Genomic DNA, 18592 nt, shown 5'->3' with positions numbered 1-18592 from the left:
AAAAAAAAAAAACGAGTCCACTGAGGTAAGTTTTAAAAAAATGGGGCATAGGGAAAAGCTACTATATACATACAACCCTGAAGTGAGGTCCAGCTACTAGGGCAGGGGCCAAACCCAATCCAGGGATACATAAAGCAGCCAACTAAATAGGAGAGGGAAAGAAAGAGAAAAAAAGAGAAATGGGTAGGGGGGGAGCAGGGCACTAACCTACCCAAGGAGAGGGAGAGAGAGACCAGGCGCCAAGACGTGAATACAACATACCGGCATGTACCAGGAAACCAATAGCGAGGTCTGCAGGGCTGGCCCCAATCCCAACTATGTGGACACCTCACCCCTCAAAAGAATGCACTTCAGAGGACAGCACTGGGGCTACAGCTTGGGGAGAGGGGCGTGACTGATTAGAACACATGGGAGAAACGAAAAGGGATAGAGAGGGAGGGGAGGACATCCTGGCCCGCCAAGTCCCATGGACATTCGTGCTCGGAGCAGACAACACAGAGAGAGGACCATAGGGCCAGTCCCATCACAAGACATGACATCCCTCATTAAACCAAAGCGCTGAGGAGAACAATACTGGAGACACAGTGCGGGAATTGTGCACAATCTGACCCTTCACACTGGGGCGAAACACTAAGAGCATGCAACAGAGCAACAAGGGGGGAGCAAAGTGATGAAATCCCTGGGGAATACCAAAAATAGACTTTGGAGACAGAGTGTGGCACCCCATCAGAGTAAAAACCAACAAACAGACCTTGAACTATTTATAGGCATTTCCATTTTTGTCAGTGACTTTTTATTTGTTGTTTTGTTGTTATTGTTTTGTTGGTGTTGACTTCCTTTGTTGTTTTGTTTGGCTTTGCCTGGCTTTTGCGCTTATTAATGTATCTGCATGTCGATCTAGATAAGATGGGTGGGACAAATAATTCGGAGGTGAAAAGAACCAAAGGTTGGGGGGGCGCAGAAAGGAGAAGGGGAGGTGGGAGAAAGGAAGGGGGAGGGGGAAACCAACCCAGGGACAAGGGAAAAGCAACTGAACTAAAATCAATGGAGAAATGGTGTAGGAAGCCTAGTGGAGCTTAATCACAGGCAATGTAGCAGTGAGGAATTACTAAACATGAATGAAGACCGAACATGATGGTGGGATAAGAGGAAAGTAAAGAAAGTAAAGAACCAGGAGGCAAAGGATATTTATAGAGGTCTAAATAAAGGCATGCACATATATAAATATATATATCTATATATATTTATATTTATATAATGATAATGGAATAGAACTATGTACTAGTATCTATATGTTAAGAATTAAGGTAGCAGATGGACATTGGGTCTCTACTCAAGCACTCCCTCAACACAAGAACACTTTGTTCTAATAACCTGACATTCTGTGATGCTCACTGCCAAACACAATTGCTGACAACAAAATGGGTACATAAGCAAATGTGGTGAAGAAAGCTCATGGTGTCTGACTATCAAAAGGTATAGCATCTGGGGCCTTAACCCTATAACGCCTGAATTTTTAATTTCAGGAAAAAAATTTTGCTTTTATTCTTTACTTTCATAGTTATCAATATATATATTAATATATACATTTAATTAAATGTTACGAAAACGGCGTGCTTGGCGTTATAGGGTTAAAGGCTTGAAGACAAATAAGCGGCCATTTAGCTGAGAAGTATCGAAGCCCACATGGAAGAAGCACACCAGCCTGTGTGATCAGGAGGTGTCAATGGGATCAGGCATCAGGCATCTAAGACCCAGAGCAAAATCATACCCAATGTGAATAGTGGTGGTGGGGGCATGGAGTGGAGACCCAAAGCCCATCTGTAGACAACTGGACATCCCCTCACAGAAGGGTCACAGGGAAGAGATGAGCCAGTTAGGGTGCAGTATAGCACTGATGAAACACACAACTTTCCTCTAGCTCTTTGGTGCTTCCTTCCCCCATCATGACCTCAATCCTACCTTACAAATCAGATTAGACCAGAACATGCACACTGCTATAGCTAAGAGCCCACAACTCAGGGAATCCAGGATAGATAAACCCCTCAGGACCAACAAGGAGAGTAGAGATACTAGGAGTATTAGGGGAGGATGGGGAGAGAGAGGGGGAATCAATTACAAGGATTAACCTATAATGCACTTCCAGGGGGACAAACAATGGACAAGTGGGTGAGGGGTGACAGAGGACGGTGTAAGATATGAAAATAATAATCTATAATTTATCAAGGGTTTGTGAGAGAGTCGGGTGGGGGAGTGAGAGGAAAGAAACGAGGAGCTGATATCGGAGGCTCAAGTGGGAAGAGAACGCTTTGAAAATGATGATGGCAGCATATGTGCAAATGTGCTTGACACGATCGATGAATGTATGGATTGTGATAAGAGTTGTAAGAGTCCCCAATAAAGGACTAAAAAAAAAAAACTGAAGAAAACTTCTAAAACTGATTGTGGTGAAGACTGTGCAAGTTTTCTCAATGTGATTGAACTATTGAATTGTATATGTGAATTATATGCCAATGAAACTTTTTTTAAATCATTTTATTAGGGGCTCATACAACTCTTATCACAATCCATACACACATCAATTGTGTAAAGCGCGTTTGTACATTCATTGCCCTCATCATTCTCAAAACATTTCCTCTCCACTTAAACCCCCAGCATTAGGTCCTCATTTTTCCCCTCTCTCCCCGCTCCCCCCTCCCTCATGAGCCCTTGATAGTTTATAAATTGGTATTTTGTCATATCTTGCCCTGTCCGACGTCTCCCTTCACCCACTTTTCGGTTGTCCATCCCCCAGGGAGGAGGTCACATATGGTTCCTTGTAATCGGTTCCCTCTTAATGAAACTGTTGAAAGAAAATAAAGATTACATAACAAGGTAAATTCATACACACCAAAAATCACATACAAAAACCAGTGGCTCCCAAGAGAACTCAGCTCAGTTATAACAACTGCTTTCTTGGATTCCAAATCTCCAAACCAGATTCTCATGGACACAGCATGATCCGGGGGGGTTATTAGAGGTCTTTAAGAGAATTGGTGAGCAAAAGGCCAGGAAAGTTGGACTGAGTTGTTGTTCCCCAGGCTTGAGATGAACTTGTTCATTCTTTGAAGCTAGCAAGGGTTGTCCCATGGCAATCAGATAGGGAAACCTGGTCCTATCCACCCATCAGCCCGGATGTGGCCTCTTCAGACGTCTTTCCCCCGCAGATTGAAGAAAACATTGAAAGACAGCACAACTAGAATTCCTTGGAGATGCCCTAACTGCTGGCTTGACGTGGTGTAAAGTGAAGAGTGAAGAATCCCTTGGAAGAGGGGAAGAGAGATGGAAACCTAGCCATTAGAAGTCGTATAGATCCAGAAGGAGGATATGTCTCCAAACAATAGCTTTTCACTTTGATATCTTAGTGGAGTAAAAATTCTGATGGGTTTTGAGGCAATACGTTCTTTTAACTTACCTTTGTAGCTCACAAGATAAAGTATACAGTAGTTTAGCTGTATTATCTGCTGAAAGACAAGGGCCTGTTTAAGTCAGGAAACCAAGGCCCAATTTAAACTTGCTACTCTATGCGTACACGCGAGAATATATTCCAGAGAGAAAAGATGTCTGATTTGAAGAATATTTCCTGTTTACTGACCCACCAACCAACCTACCGACCAACCCACAAAGCTGCGGGGAAGAGGGCACTGGCAAGTATTACTCCACGTATAAAACAAGACACATGCAGAAAACTGTCAAAATGCCATTTGGGCCTTTATTTTTGGACATGGAGCAATCTTGGAGAATATTAAAATAGACGTAGCCCACATACTGACCGGTGCACCACTGCGTTCCAAGTTAAGGTCTCCAGGAAGTTTCAAACTGATGATCTCTAGAAGCCCAACAAATGTACTTTGTTTTTACCAAGGAAAATCCTTTTCATTAGCAAATAACGCATTTTATAGGCAAAAACAACTGAAATCTTGTCTTAAGTGAGGTACACACCGAATACACATGAAAATGTTAGAGGGCAAATAAAGCCCAAAACCAAAGTGAAGTCGTATGCCTTTAACAGTTGCAGAACAGAAGGAACCCGGGTGTTGGGGTTTCTCACCCATATTGGCACTGTCACATTTCAGTCCGATAATTCCTCTTCTCCCAAGACCATCCTAGGGAGGGTCAATGGTGTGAATTTTCCCAGTGTTTTGTTTTCTTTTCTCAAAACGACACTCTAATTTCTAGATTCTATAAGTTGTTTGTATACACACAAAATACAATTTCGTTTTTTCAGTGGCAACTGTTCACAGTCATGTTAAAGATACGTTCAAGAAGTTTTGGGAATGCTAACATTAAGAAACTCACAATACTGACAGAATTCACCTCGTCCACCCACAAGTGCTTCGTCCTTCCAGTCTTAATAGCAACACAACAGAATCGAAAAGCACTCCAAGAATGAGTCATACAGACTGCGTGGCTAACAAATGTAGGGTTCAAAAACCCATGGCTCTGGGCAACCGTCACTGCATAAATAACAACAATCACCCGCAGGGAGAAACCATGTTCTACAAGGGTCAACGCCGGGTGAGACTTTAGACACAACAATACTTGGCGACATCAGCGAGGCCACAAGTGAAGGAAGGGGAGAGCGACTTGGCGCCAAGGTGTGGGGGTAGCAGCTGACTCGGGGATGGCACATCTTGTACATTCTTCTCAGAATGCAAGAAGGCAGTTACAGAACACGAACTCATGCACTGGAAGGTGTGGAGTTTCTCTGCCCGATCCTCAACAGTGATAGCGGTCCTTAGTGTGTCCAACGTAAAAAGTCTCCGAAAGAAAGCTGAAGACAAAGGCTTCTCCCTAGGCAAACCTGTACAGTCGGATCAACAAAGTGCTCAGACAGGTCCAGCCACAAGGGGCATGGCGGCTATTTACACCAGGGCATGGCAAGGGTTGCTGCCACGAAGTCAGCCATTTGAGTACCAAGCAAAGAGGGGCTGACTGCCCCTCAGGCCCTTAACCAGCAGCAAGTATCCAGCTTAACAATCTAATAGAGTAGGTGCTCTGAAGATGCTGATAATGAACGGACCATCTCATGAGAGAAACCTGCTGGTTGTATGAGATGTTGGTGGAGTATCCCCAGTAGACTTAAGAACGGGACTTATATACTCAGAGACCTCTTGTAGCTCCCTAAAAAAACTTGTAAACACTTGGTGAATCTCTAATGAATGGTGTAACATTAAAAACGGGCCAAAAGAGACCCAGAAAACGTTTGGCCCTTCAGCACCCAAAGTTCCCCAGACAGAGTGTGCAAACCTCTCGGCTCTCGGGCTGTTTCAGTGGTCTGAGAAGTTGCATACCTGAGCAGCATCAACGCTCTCTCACATCTGAAACAAGTGCAAGGAGTTTCTACACTCGGGGTTTGCACACATTTTCCCCTCTCCTCAAAATAAAATGCTGAATGATAAAAGAGGTAGCATAACGTACTAAATTAACTTTAACAACAACTAAACTTATTTGCAATAGTCTCCATAAAACTATCGCCCATCTTCCAAAAGGTACTGCCCGGCCTCCTTCAATCAGGTTTCAGAATCCTCGTTGCTATGCGGGTTCATTTTGTCCCTGGGAGAACACTGGGGAAGAGGCCAGGAACTCAGGGGCCCTGAGGCATCTACTGCGACATCAATGAGGGAATCTGGGGTGATCCACCGCAGAAAAATGAGGAAGAGGATGTTGAAGACTGCCAGCAAGGCAAAAATACAGCCGGTTACTGAACCACAGTGAGACATGAGTCGATCCAGTCTTTGGTCTATGGATAACACAGCTTCGCCAATCACCCGGTCATACACCTGTGGGGAGAGAGGACAGGGCATCAGCATGCTGACCCACTGCTGGCCTTTGCGCCCATGTCCCCTCACCAGCAACCTTTAAACGCGAATACACATCCAAGTGTTTTGCTTTTTGTTGTTGCTCTGTTTTACATTAATTATATGAGTGACGTTAATTACAATCCAGAGAACCCTTATTCTAGGCTCAACTTTGGGCTGAACACTGTGCCATACAAAGGCACTCAGCCCTGGTCCCCATCCTTTAGGGAATCACCGCGGAATTTAAGTGACTCGTAGAATTCTAAGGAGCCCTGGGCCCGGTGGCACAGTGGTTAAGTGCTCAGTTGTGAACTGACCAGCCGCTCCGCAGATGCCAGACCTGGCAATCTGTTCCTGATAAGGTTGCAGCCTAGGAGATGCCCAGAGCAGTATGACTCTGTCCACTGAGGTTACTACACGTTGGATCAATTCAATGGCACTTATGACAATTCAAATGCCCTGTCTTGAGAAGGCCAGGCGGTTTTTTGGACTACTACCTTGGTGGCAGTTTGAACCAAACTCCCTGAAGCCAGGTTGACCTTCCAGGGCTCCTTGACTCCACAGCCTTCTCTGGTATCTGACAAATCAAGACACACACACACACACACACACACACACACACACACACTCTCTCTCTCTCTCTCTCTCTCTCTCTCTCGAAGAGTTAGACTCTAGTGCACTGCTAGGCAAACTGGACTCTTCCTTTCAACAGCCACATGAGCCCAAACAACTTGTGAACCTCCGAGGCTTGTCAACCAAATGGAGAGGAGGGAGACAGTAAATAGTAGATAGTAGTGGGTACACACTGGCACTGTAAACTGATAAAGATTTTAAAAAAACTTTTACAACCTAATTATTTAAAACTATTATGCCTAACGTGTCTGTATTCAAGTTTGGTACTTGCACTTTCATGTTCTTCACTTGAAGTCGGCCATTATTTGTGCTCATGCTCAGGCAGTCGGCCTGTAAACCAGCCCCTTTGGAACTCAAGGTTCCAACCCGAAGTGCAAATTCTAAAGACCAGCAGCTTTGGACTGGGACAGGACATTTCCATCTTGCCCTTCTATCAAGAGGCCACCTGGAATTTGACTGAGTAGTCCGCTGAGACTGGCAAGCTGTCACTGAAAAAATGTTTTTTAGCATGAGCTCCAATTTCATTTCTTGACCCATTTTCTAAATGGTACAGTCAACTACAAGGGAGAGGATCAAAGTGCAATGGGTCAAAATGCCCTGTGTGGGACAAGCTGAGTTTTAAAACGCCAGCTACAAAGTAACCCAATGGCAGCCCACCTTTCTAGGGTCTTGAATTTCTGATAGTAAACTATGAAAGGACAACACACTACTATGAAGACAAGGTTAAAGAAAACATTGCGGTAGCAATGGTACACTTCTACTTGGTGTCACTGAACTATAGAATGATATATGTATGGGAAGAAGCACACCAGCCTGTGAGATCACGAGGTGTCGAAGGGATCAGGTATCAGGCATCAAAGACCAAAAAAATCATAGCACTGTGAATGAGGGGGAGTGCAGAGTGGGGATCCAGGGCCCATCTGTGGGTAATTGGACATCCCCTTGGAGAAGGGTTGTGTGGAGGAGAAAAGCCACTCAGGATGCAATATGGCAATGATGAAACATACAATTTCCCTCTAGTTCTTGAATGCTTCTTCTCTACCCACTATCATGTCCCAATTCTACCTTACAAATCCGGCTGGACTGGAGGATGTACACTGGTACAGATAGGAACTGGAAACACAGGGAATCCAGGACAGATGAACCCCTCAGGACCAATGGTGAGAGTGGCGATACCGGGAGGGTGGAGGGAAGGTGAGGGAGAACGGGGGAACAGATTAAGGATCTACATATAACCTCCTCCCTGGGGTAAGGACAGCGGAGAAGTGGGTGAAGGGAGACGTTGGATGGTGTAAGATATGACAAAATAATAATAATTTATAAATTATCAAGGGTTCATGGGGGAGGGGGCAGCCAGGAGGGAGGGGGAAAATGAGGAGCAAATACCAAGGGCTCAGGTAGAAAGCAAATGTTTTGAGAATGATGAGGGAAACAAATGTATAAATGTGCTTGACACAATGGATGTATGTGTGGATTATGATAAGAGTTGTACAAGTCCCCAATAAAATGATTTAATTTAAAGAAATTAAATTTTTTTTAAAAAAATAATGATATATGTATTAAATCCCAATTAATAACTTTTAAAAACAAAACAAAAACTCATTGCCATTGAGTCAATTCCAACTCAAAGCAATCCTATGGGACAGAGAGAAATTAGCCCCGTGGGTTTTTACGGGTGTAAAAAGCCTAATTTTTCTCCTGCTGTATGCCTGGTGGTTTCAAACTGTTGACCTTGTGGTTAGAAAGCCAAAACAGTAACCCAGTACACCAGCAACGCTACTTGGAAGACAATAAATCATTAGACATGAGGGTTTACCGAATTCTAAATGTACGCTAGCAAATCACAATAAAAGCATTTGAGAAATAGAGATGTTTAAAGCATCACAACTAAAAGAACACCTGTGGTTCAAAACCAAATCCTACTGAGTCCCTTTAACAAATGCTGACCACTGTCACCCTAAAAGTGACTCTTTCCTCTGAAGGTAGAGTTTGGTGATCGGTGCGCCCTTCCAAAGTTTACATGATGTCTGTCAAAGTCAGGACTCAACTTAGTGAGCTGGGGCTTGTCAGCAGGGTGGAGATTAAGATGGCTATCACCAAAAAAACCTGTCTAACCAAATTGCCAGCTCTGCTCCTGAAGGCCCATGTTGGAATCAGGAAGGGCCGGGCGGCAGGGGGCATGTCGCTGGGGTGCACGATGACAGGCACTCTGGACTAGATGCCGGCACCCACAGGAAGGCAAGGAAGAGACAGCCATTCCATCCAGCTGAGAAAGGAGAGGGCCTCAAAGGAGAGGGCTTCAAATGAATGACTGGAAATTTTTTAAGTCATACTTAGTGTGTGTATGGGGAGGGGGAGTATGGCATGGCAGTTTTTAGAGATCAGTCTTGGGCACTGGAAATTCGCACTCTCACCAAACTGGAAAGCCTGTGAGGAAAGAGCTAGTCTCTGCCCTTGGCTCTTTTGGGGTTACTGTTTCTGGCTGAAAGGGGTGGGTCCACAGAACAGGCACCAGTGCTCCCCACTGCTATCTTTCAGGGTCACAGGCCCAAGCAGAAACAGGGGTGATTCCCATTGACCCATTACGTGGAGATAAAAGAGGTGAGGCAGACACAGTAAAGAGGGGTACTTTCCACCAAGGACAGAAGTGGCATCACCCACTCAACAGGGTACCCCAGCCTCACTGTACTCGCCTAGCCTTCACCTTTGCTGCACATGCCCTTTGGGAAAGTCACTGCTGCTGCCTCTGCTTCCTGGTGATGTCTACAATGGTCACCCTGTTCTGTTTGAATTCTACCTTTTGATGGTCACATTCGCCCTACAGGAAATTACAACTAGCTAACACTATTAACATGAGTGTTTTAAGAAGTGGTAGCCAGAATGAATTACTTCCAAGTTACAGAGTTGCCACACTTGGGCTGAAAGCAAAAGGAAGTATTTTCTGAATGACCCATCTGCATTTGAATTATAAGCAGACTCAAGGAAGTATCCAAGGAATGAGTTTCAATACCAGTGTTAGCGCTAATTTCTGTGACTTCTAGAAAACCATGCTAACTAGTGTCTTCACGCCATACAGAGTTTAGGCTGGTGGTACAATGATCAAACTCTGAAAGGTTGCCCAATAAAACCCTCCTGGGAGCTTCACGAGAGAAAGACCTGGTGGTCTACTTCCATAAAAATGCCTAGAAACCCCTACGGGCAGTTCTATGCTGTCACGGGTGAGTCAAAATGAACTTGATGGCCCTTAACAGCAATAGTTACTTCTGTTTTGACATTCTGAATGCAATGGATTGACTAGAAACGTTATGTCAGGGCTTCAAACCAGTCTGAAAACAATTTAGTCATGGCACAGGCAGCGAAATCAGAAAAGACCTGGATTTGCAAAATGTGGGAGCACCGGACCAAAAATTAGAATGGGAAAACCGTGGGTGGTAGCCCTAGACTGAGAAACTCATAAGAGGCCATAGTGAGCCCTCTCAGAGCCTGATGAAAGACACTGGATTAATATTGCCAGGACTGTGGAGAGCGATACACATGCAAGACTACGCAGGTGGCTACCACCTTTGAGCCGGGCACAGCTCTTTCCACCTCTGCCTGTCAAGAGATCTGGCTGCCATGCAATGCACACACTGCCCTTTGTTTTCTACCCAGGAGATTACATTTCAAGCAGGGTGCTGACTCATCCATTCCCGTTCCTGTTATCATCCTGGCCCATGACCGAACAGGTTTGAAGTCTTGCTTAACCCGCTATCCACCAAAAGTAATACAAAATCCATGTGAAATCAATCTCCTAAGCATAAGCATTAGGGCACACATGGTAAGCCTATGAGTATGAAAAAGCATCGTGTACGTGTGACATTGAGGAGGCAGCCAGACTTAATGCTAAAAGGCCTTTCCTCCTAGGATGAGACCTACTTTTTCGGTTCTCTCCGCAACATTCCTCCAGGTGTAGAAAGTCTTGACGACGCCATGGATCTTCTCTGGGGTGGGCAGTTCTCCCGACTTCAGTTGGGCAATGGCCTTTTCCAGTCCTTGACATAAGGATTTTACGGAAGGCTCACATAAAATAATGAGACTTTCTGGCAGTACCTCAGGAATTCCACCAACCCGGGTACTCACAACCTTTAAAAGAGAAACAGAACAATAACAAATCAAAGAGACACAGGTAGGTAATTAACTATTTTTCCTGTCTTATGAAAAGCGGCAAAGGCAACTTAGAGAATGACCACTGAATGCATGTGGTTCCATCTTTTTTTTTAGGTGGCTCTATCTTGCCAGCATGAATACAGGAACCCCTAAGGACTGAAACCCTCAACCAGCTCACCTGTAAACCACAACTGGCTGCTTCCACAATCGCCATGCAAAATGCTTCGGTAAGGGAGGTATTAAGAAAAATATGTCCTTGAACCAAGACGTTACGAACATCCTTGTGTTCTAAAGCTCCCAAGAGACGCACCCTGATGTGTGAAAGGGGAGGGGGATGAAGAAGTGGGGTGAGAAAGCATGCTGCAAAGGAAGTATAACTTAGAAGGCAAGTCGGCTGGTCAGGATTCTCCCAAGATGCTTGCCAGCTGAAAACACTAGTACCACCAAAGTCTGGTGCCCCCAAACGCACAGCCCTGTAACGCTGTTCGGCTCAACACCTCTAGGCAACCCATTTTGAATGTTGGTGGCATAGCAAGCGTATTTATTTTCACAAAAAGCAAACTCGTCTTGGAAGAGTTGAAATCTGGTAATACTGACTAGTCGACTTGACCCTCATTTGCATATTTCCTACACACCAAACAGGAATTGGCCTAACGTTACCTTTCTTGAGCTCTTCTGCTCTGGGTGCAGAGCCCAGATGGAATCCAGCCGAGTGAGGTTTCCTGCCCACAAGACAAAAGGGGTCCCACCATACCTGTCATGTAGCTGGTATCTTTCCCGCACTTCTTCCAAAATGATTCTCTTTGGTCCTTCTCCTCCAATTATGAAGTTCAAATCTGGATATTTCAGACAGAGCTCAGGGATTATGCCACAAAGCAAGTCAGTCCCTGGGAATAGAAAATAAAGCTGGGTTAACGATACCCATTTAAATGCTAAAAAAATTGAGGGGGGAGCATTAGAATGACATAGATTCATTCACTTGGAAAAGCAGTAGCTCTATGTTCTCTTCAAAGTGAGACACTAAGACTATGAATCCATTAACCCGCTGCTATGGGACACGCCCAAGGACCAACTCGGGAAGAGCAACACCCAGGCAGCCACTGTCCCTAGCACACACCTGCAATCCGGGTGGTGGTTTCACCTCAGCATACTCCCTGGCAGTTGGTTACTTGGTTTGCTTCCACAGCTGCTAGCCAAGGTGGCTAAAGCTCGAGTTAAACTCTGCTGCAGAGTAGCAGAACTGGGGATCAAACACCTGTCCCTGCTTTCCTACCAGTGACCTCTCGGACCAAGGGAAAATTGCTTCTGGATCTATAAAACAGGATCTCTCTTTTTTTTCCCTTTCTTTTAAAACAGGATCTCTATACCAAAAAGTCAAGGTCTCTTTCAGCAATAAAATGTTATCAGTCTATGACTCCACTTTCTGCCAGATCCAAAGGTTAAGCGACAAAGTTTAACCATTGCCTCTTTTGAGTTCTGACTCACAACTGGCCCAGGACTGCTGGAATCAAACACTGCCTGGCTCGGTGCCATCCTCTCGACTGACTGCTGCTAGGTTGCAGGCCATTGTTGCAGCCACTGTACCAGTCCCCCTCCTTAAGGGTCTCCTTCCTTTTCATTCCCCTCTAGTTTGTTTCAAGTGCAGTGAAACCTGGCATACTGGCCAAGGCAAAGAGGGGCCCATCCCAATCCACTTCCCAGCATGAGAGAGTAAATGAGGGTGGCGTGGTGGGACCCCAGATGTCAGACCCTCACTGTTCAGAGGACAAAAGGATGCCTCACTTCCTTTTGAAAAGAAAAGCCCTTTCCTATAATAAGGAAGTACAACTTCAGGTGATAAAAAGCAATACAGTAAATTGCACTCTAGTAAGAAAAAGTTAGCAGCTGTCTCGAGACAGTGGGCACTATTTAGGAATTCACTTCAAGAAAAATAAAATTGTACACATTCAAAAGTACACGCAAAATGATTCAGTTAGAGCTGCACTAAACATTTTTAAAGAATGCACACACACAAATTGCATTCTTCTCTCAATCTTCCTACATATAAGCATATCAATAATAAAATACATAATGGAAGACATTTTATAGTGAGACACACATATGATCATTTTTATTCAAGTGATTCAGAGTCTCTAAGGCAACTCTGCTAGTACTTTCAAACTATGATTGCATTTATCAGCAATAAATTCAGAGCCACGTTTCTGAACCTAAAACTCTCCTTAAAAAAAAAAAAACTCTCCTTAAAATATTCGCTCTTAAAAAAAACAAAACCCAACTTAGCTCTGGGTGGTTTCAGTCTATTATCAAATCCACCGATGAGCTTTTTCAGTTAAGCCAGAAGGGGGCTGAAAGCCTTTTAACATCCACATGCCAATAAAGACCCAGAGGCTCCTTGTCTCATTTGCCTTTAGGTTCTTACTTCACTTTAAAGCCCCACTGGCGATTATGAAGTTGCTTTTTGAAGGTAAATGTGCAATTGCTTTTTGACAAGAGCACAAATGAGCTGACAGTACACTGTGCCTGGGGCCTCCCTGAGACCAGAAGGTGAGGCCAGGCCTGCCAATAAGGCCCTGGGTTAGGTTAAACTAGCTAATGGTTCTATAATCCCAATCCCACCACCAGATAGTTCCGACTTGTAGCAACCTTACACAGGGTTTCCCAGACTATCAGTCTTGGTGGGAGCAAGCAGCTTCATCTTTTTCCTGTAGGGCAACTGGTGGGTTTCAACTACCAACCTCATGGTTAGCAGCCCAGTGCCTAACCCACATCGCCCCCAGGGATCTATACTCATGCACATATACATAAACACGTGTATTTTTTAACAATTCCATACTTGGACATTTTTTTATTATTAGACTGGCTTTCAGACCTAAAATCCAGAAGACCATGCACATTTGTAGTAATCAGATTCAGGACTTTTCGTAAACAAGGCCCCCCATATTCCACTTCTCAGTCTGGACGCGGCAGAAGCTTGAAAGTCTCCGCTTTACTGAGGGCCCATGCTTGCCTTGGATGAGGGGGCTTCAAAGAGGCCAGGGACAATGGAAGTGAAGGCGGATGGCAGTTTTGAAGCTCCCTAGTATGTACTGGGCTCAGGACAGGGACCACCACTGAACCCTCCTCCCAAGATACCCACTGTTGCCCAAAGGACACAAATGAGAAAGCAGAAACTAAGAGGTGTCCAGGAACTTGTCCTGGTCCCCTTGCTCCCCTTTCCCTCACTTTCCCCCACAACATATTACTAACATGCCCTTAGCGCAGGACTCAAGGAAGCAAGCAAGCTACTTAGGACAGGAAGGTTTCGCTGAGCCCACGGGGTGGTGGGGGCAGGTGGATCTGTATCCACAGGAGAGAAACAGGAAAGCTCTTAGGTCAGTTATCCCTTAGGATCATCTTGCAATAGGCCTTACAGAGGGTTTGCTTTTCCATATCTGTGCTTTTCAAAGTGTCTGTGATGCAAATGTGTTTCCTTTGCCATCAGAAAGCAAAGGCGCTGCCCTGTGCCTCGCCCAGCATGCACTGGGCTCTTTTCATTTTGAAAATCATCTAAGCTTTCAGTAATAATAAGCATCAGTGATATGAAATTAATCATGTAGCCTGGGGTGGTCCTTCTTTTTTCTCATTAACTATGCAAACACCCCAGGTTGGAGGACGGCAGCATTTAGTCCTGCGCCCCAAACCTCTCCTGGGATCTAGAGAACAGCAGCAGGCCTTTCTCTGCTGTATTTCAGGCAACAGAACACAGGATACCAGGGAACCAAAAACCAATCCATCATGATACACAGAGATTCAACCACCTTCTCCAGGAAGACAAGACAAAAAGGCGCAATTCCTTACCTTTTCTGTAAACAAGCCTGCTGATGACCACAATCGTCACCATGTCTTTTTTCCTTTGACGCGGGTCTGGAGTAAAGTCGGTAGGATCTACAGCATTCGGAATGACAGACACGATCTCTGGGTTCAGCGCGGCTCTGAGTACGGTGTTCTCCTTGCTTGTGTAGGAGACGCAGATGATGTGGTTTGTGTCGCAGAGAGACACGGTCAGAAGCTTATTGGTTAGCACCGAGCTGACATCAGCAAATCCAAACAGGGAATGGTCCGTGAAGACTGTCTGAAGCCCCATGGTTTTGCCGTGAAAAAGGGCATCATGGGCCATGGCAGAAAACGAGCTGTGGGCGTGGATTATACTGATCCTCTCCCGAACAAATATGTACCTGAGCAGGGGCAGACTGTGGAAGAGGGTCGTGGCTGTCGACTGGTTGTACATGACTTTCAGAGGCAAGTAATAGACTTTGAGGCCATTGGTGAGGTAACGGACACCTTTCCGATTTCCATAAGCATGGGTGATGATTATGACCTTGTGCCCTCGTTCGATCAGGCACTGAGAGAGCTGGTAAATGTGGCTTTCCACGCCTCCCATGTTGGGGTAGAAAAAGTCAGACACCATGCAAACGGAATGGCTTCCAGTTGGAGCAGTGGGACATTCCTCAGTGCTAGTGCAGGCCAGTGCATCTAGCGGACGCCGGCTGGGCTCAGCTTCTGTTCTACAGGCCATTCTGGGAAGGGTTAGGCATCAGTCTGCCAGCAGCCCCATCCAGATGCGTGTCATTTGCTACCTGCAAGAGAACAGTGCAAGGTATGAGCTCAGGGGCAAAATGCAGTCCGACGTCAACATCTGGAGAGAAATGGGTAGGCATTTCCCCTGGAAACCAATCACAGTGCACAAGGAGGCCTTAAAAATGTTGGGGAAGAAATGGCATGAAAAGGCAGTGGAATTTTCCCCACAAAACTTCAGATATCCCCCTCGCGTAATGAATTCATCCGAGACGACAGTGAATTTGTGAGCACTTGCCATGTGCCAGACAACGGAACTAGGTGCCACAATATCCTAGGTTTTAATTCAGCTCTAAAAATACTGCTACGTGTGATTCATACCATTAAGCCCCCTATGCATTGCATCGTGTGTCACACTAACAAATCAGGTCACTCAAATAAGCACACACACACACACACACCCCACTCTGATTCTTATTGAATGGTCTCTATATATCAAGCACATACTACGGACTAAGCGGTGTCCATATCTTACTGCAGCATCTGCAAGACCCTAGGAGGTACTATCCTAATCTAACAGATGCAAAACCAGCCCTCCACTCAGCAACTGAGATCCCCACAGCTCCAGAAACTTCCATACAATGGAAAAGCCAGCCTGTCACCGATTTTCCTAGTGCCAACAAACCCTGAAAACGCACTAATTGTGCAGTCGCAGTTGTAAGCATTTCAGTTAACACTTGCCCCCCACACAACCCCCCAAACACGAAATACATCCGGCCACAGAAACCATCGTGGCTGAACCGGGTTTACTAATTTTCAGCAAGGATGAATACCCTGAATGGTGCCACGCTCAAACTCTTCAAGCTTGCACTTCCAAGTGGCCCAACTAACCCTTTCTGAGGTTTGTCATCCAAAGATGAACTTCCAGTTCTGGTCAACTAAACACGACGGGCCCGCAGTGAGAATGGTGAGCCCCCACATAATCATTAAAACTGTTCTTGACAACCTTGTGGGAGGACTCGGGCCTCATCACCCCTGACAACTCGGTGGCGGAAAGAGGCTGATGATCTCCACCAGCCACTCAAAAACCCGACCAAAGCCTCCAGGGCTCCATGAGACGAGGGAAGGCCCGGTAGGGTCAGGAGGACAGCACAAGCCGCTCATCACTCATTGAGGGGTTCCTGGCCTCGGTGACCTGCCTGGCCAGGCTCAAAGGGAAGCGGCAGGCCGGCTGGCGGTAAGTCTTCCCAAGAGTCGGCTCCAGGGCCGCCAATTCCTAGGACCCTTCAACCCTACTCGACTCCCGAGACCCTCCAACCCAACTTCCGAGCCCCAAACCTGGAGGCTTCAACCCGTCAGACGCGCCCTTACCTGTAAACCCCACGGCCGCCCACGTCTGGACCTCCCGCGGCTGCGGCCGGAGCCCCGCCCCAGCCAATCACGAAGTGGCCTCGCGTCACGGCGCGAGCGAAGGGCTCCGCCACGCACCGGAAGACCGGTTTTCTCCGTATCGGAAGCAGCGCTGCTCAGTTTAACCTTTCCTAGGAACTCTGCACGTCTCTGACCTGAAGGGAAGGGCCCAATTCTCTCTCAGAGACCGCCCGCCAGAAACTCCTTTCACGGGGTTAAATCACAAGTCCCTACCTACCTCTCGGGGGCCCTCTAGCGCTGCCGGAAGTTGTAGTCTGATGGCCTTCATTGCGAGGCGGATCCGCACGCAGAGAACTACCATCCCCATGGTGCATCGCGTCCAGCGCCTCCCTCCCTTGCGCCGTCAGAAGTGTTAGCTGACAGGTTGCCTAGTTACAGTGGTTTTTTTTTCCTGGAAGACTGCGTTCTCAGTGCTTGCTTCCGGCTGGAGAGGTTTTTGCGTGGAAAAACTAAGGAAAGCCAGCGGGATGGTGGCGTTTTGTTGGGAGCTCATCTGTGCCACAGCCCAGTCATGCTGGTTTTTGCCACTTTAGGGTTGTCAGAGATAGGAAATTTTAAAAATACACAGATACTTTTAAGCAAATAAAACAATCTGACACTTTGCCCCTGAGCTGCTAATCACAAAGTCCGCGATTCAAACCCATCAGCCGCTCCCCTAAAGGAAAAATGAGACTGTTTACGCCTGTAAAAATTAAAAGTCTCAGAAACCCACAGGGGCAGTTCTGCCGTGCCCTATAAAGTCGCTGTGATGGTAGTAGGTAGTTTTTGTTTCTGTTTTTGTTATGAGAGTCCCAAAGCACTTAATCTAATTATGTCCCAAATATTACACAATGCATAGTTTTAAAATAATTTGTTGTTTATCTAGAATTAGAATGTTTGTATTTTATTTATTGGTGGGGGCGGGTAATCTGAAATACTAGCACCAACACCCTAAAAATGCAGATTCAAGGAGCTAAAAATCTGTGGAAGTAGCCTGGTGGTTCTCCACGCCTCACTGGTGCTGCTCAAAGTTCCCCAGGCCTGTCACACTGGCACCATCCCCACCATCCCCTTTAAAGCCTAGCAAAAACCCATTCTTCCCAAAAGGCCTGGAATCCTTTTACGGAGGTCTTCCTCAAGCCTCCGGAGCCCTGACGGCATAGTGATTATGAGTTGGGCTGCAAGGTAAGCAGTTCAAAACCACCTGCTGTTCCTCAGGAGAAAGAGGAGGCTTTCTGCTCCTGAAACTCTATCAAGAGTCTCAGAGCCTTCAGGGGCAGGTCTACCATGTGGGTATTGATACTGAGTTTGGTTGGGGTTTGGTCCTCAAGCCTCCAGACCAAATGAAACACTCCTTTTGTATTTGGATGGGACTTTGGCAATACTGCGGCTACACCATTTATCCAGTTGCTCTGCCTGGCTATTGGTCACCTACTTCCTTGTTGACTGTGTCTGTCTGTTTTGAATCGCACATGGAGTCTTTTTTCTGAAAATGGACAGAATTATTTACTTTTTACGTGTCTACCCTCCCCCAACCTCCCCCCCCCCTCACTCCTAGCATATGTAAACTGAGGTAGTATCTGCTCCTGGTAATAGACATGGAATCTGTTTTACTTGTATTCGTGGATTGCTTTAATACTCAGTGCTAGCGCCATCCCTGACATGTATTAAACCAACAAAATCAAACTTACTGCCATAGAGTAGATTCTGATTCATAGATAGCCAATAAAAATTAATTGACCATATTTCATTGAGTGTTTATTATAAAATTACAGTCAATGCCATAATTCAAAGAGCAGTTCAGTGTTACTAATGAGCTAACTTTTTTTTCCAGTGGTTGATGACATACTTTTCTTTTTTTTTTTTTAAATCGTTTTATTAGGGGCACATGCAACTCTTATCACCATACATACATCAATTGTGTAAAGCACATTTGTACATTCATTGCCCGCATAATTCCCCAAACATTTGCTCTCCTCCTAAGGCCCCTGCATCAGCTCCTCACTTTT

General features: G+C 45.7%; 1 protein-coding gene across 1 annotated transcript; it reads right to left on the bottom strand.

Moving 5' to 3' along the window:
• Positions 1-3725: 3725 nt before the first annotated feature.
• On the bottom strand, positions 3726-16725 carry PIGA (phosphatidylinositol glycan anchor biosynthesis class A). Its single transcript, XM_004710011.2, has 6 exons — positions 16545-16725; positions 14457-15235; positions 11374-11506; positions 10798-10930; positions 10389-10595; positions 3726-5822 (listed from the first exon to the last, which is right to left on the bottom strand). The coding sequence occupies exons 2-6, from the start codon at positions 15172-15174 to the stop codon at positions 5553-5555; spliced, it is 1461 nt and encodes a 486-aa protein (XP_004710068.1). The 5' UTR covers positions 15175-15235; positions 16545-16725; the 3' UTR covers positions 3726-5552.
• Positions 16726-18592: the final 1867 nt, after the last annotated feature.

Source organism: Echinops telfairi, unplaced genomic scaffold (genome assembly GCF_000313985.2).
Source record: "Echinops telfairi isolate 266 unplaced genomic scaffold, ASM31398v2 ScPeMD7_53;HRSCAF=182, whole genome shotgun sequence".
Classification (NCBI taxonomy): domain Eukaryota; kingdom Metazoa; phylum Chordata; class Mammalia; order Afrosoricida; family Tenrecidae; genus Echinops; species Echinops telfairi.
This window is presented reverse-complemented; position numbering and strand designations above follow the sequence as displayed.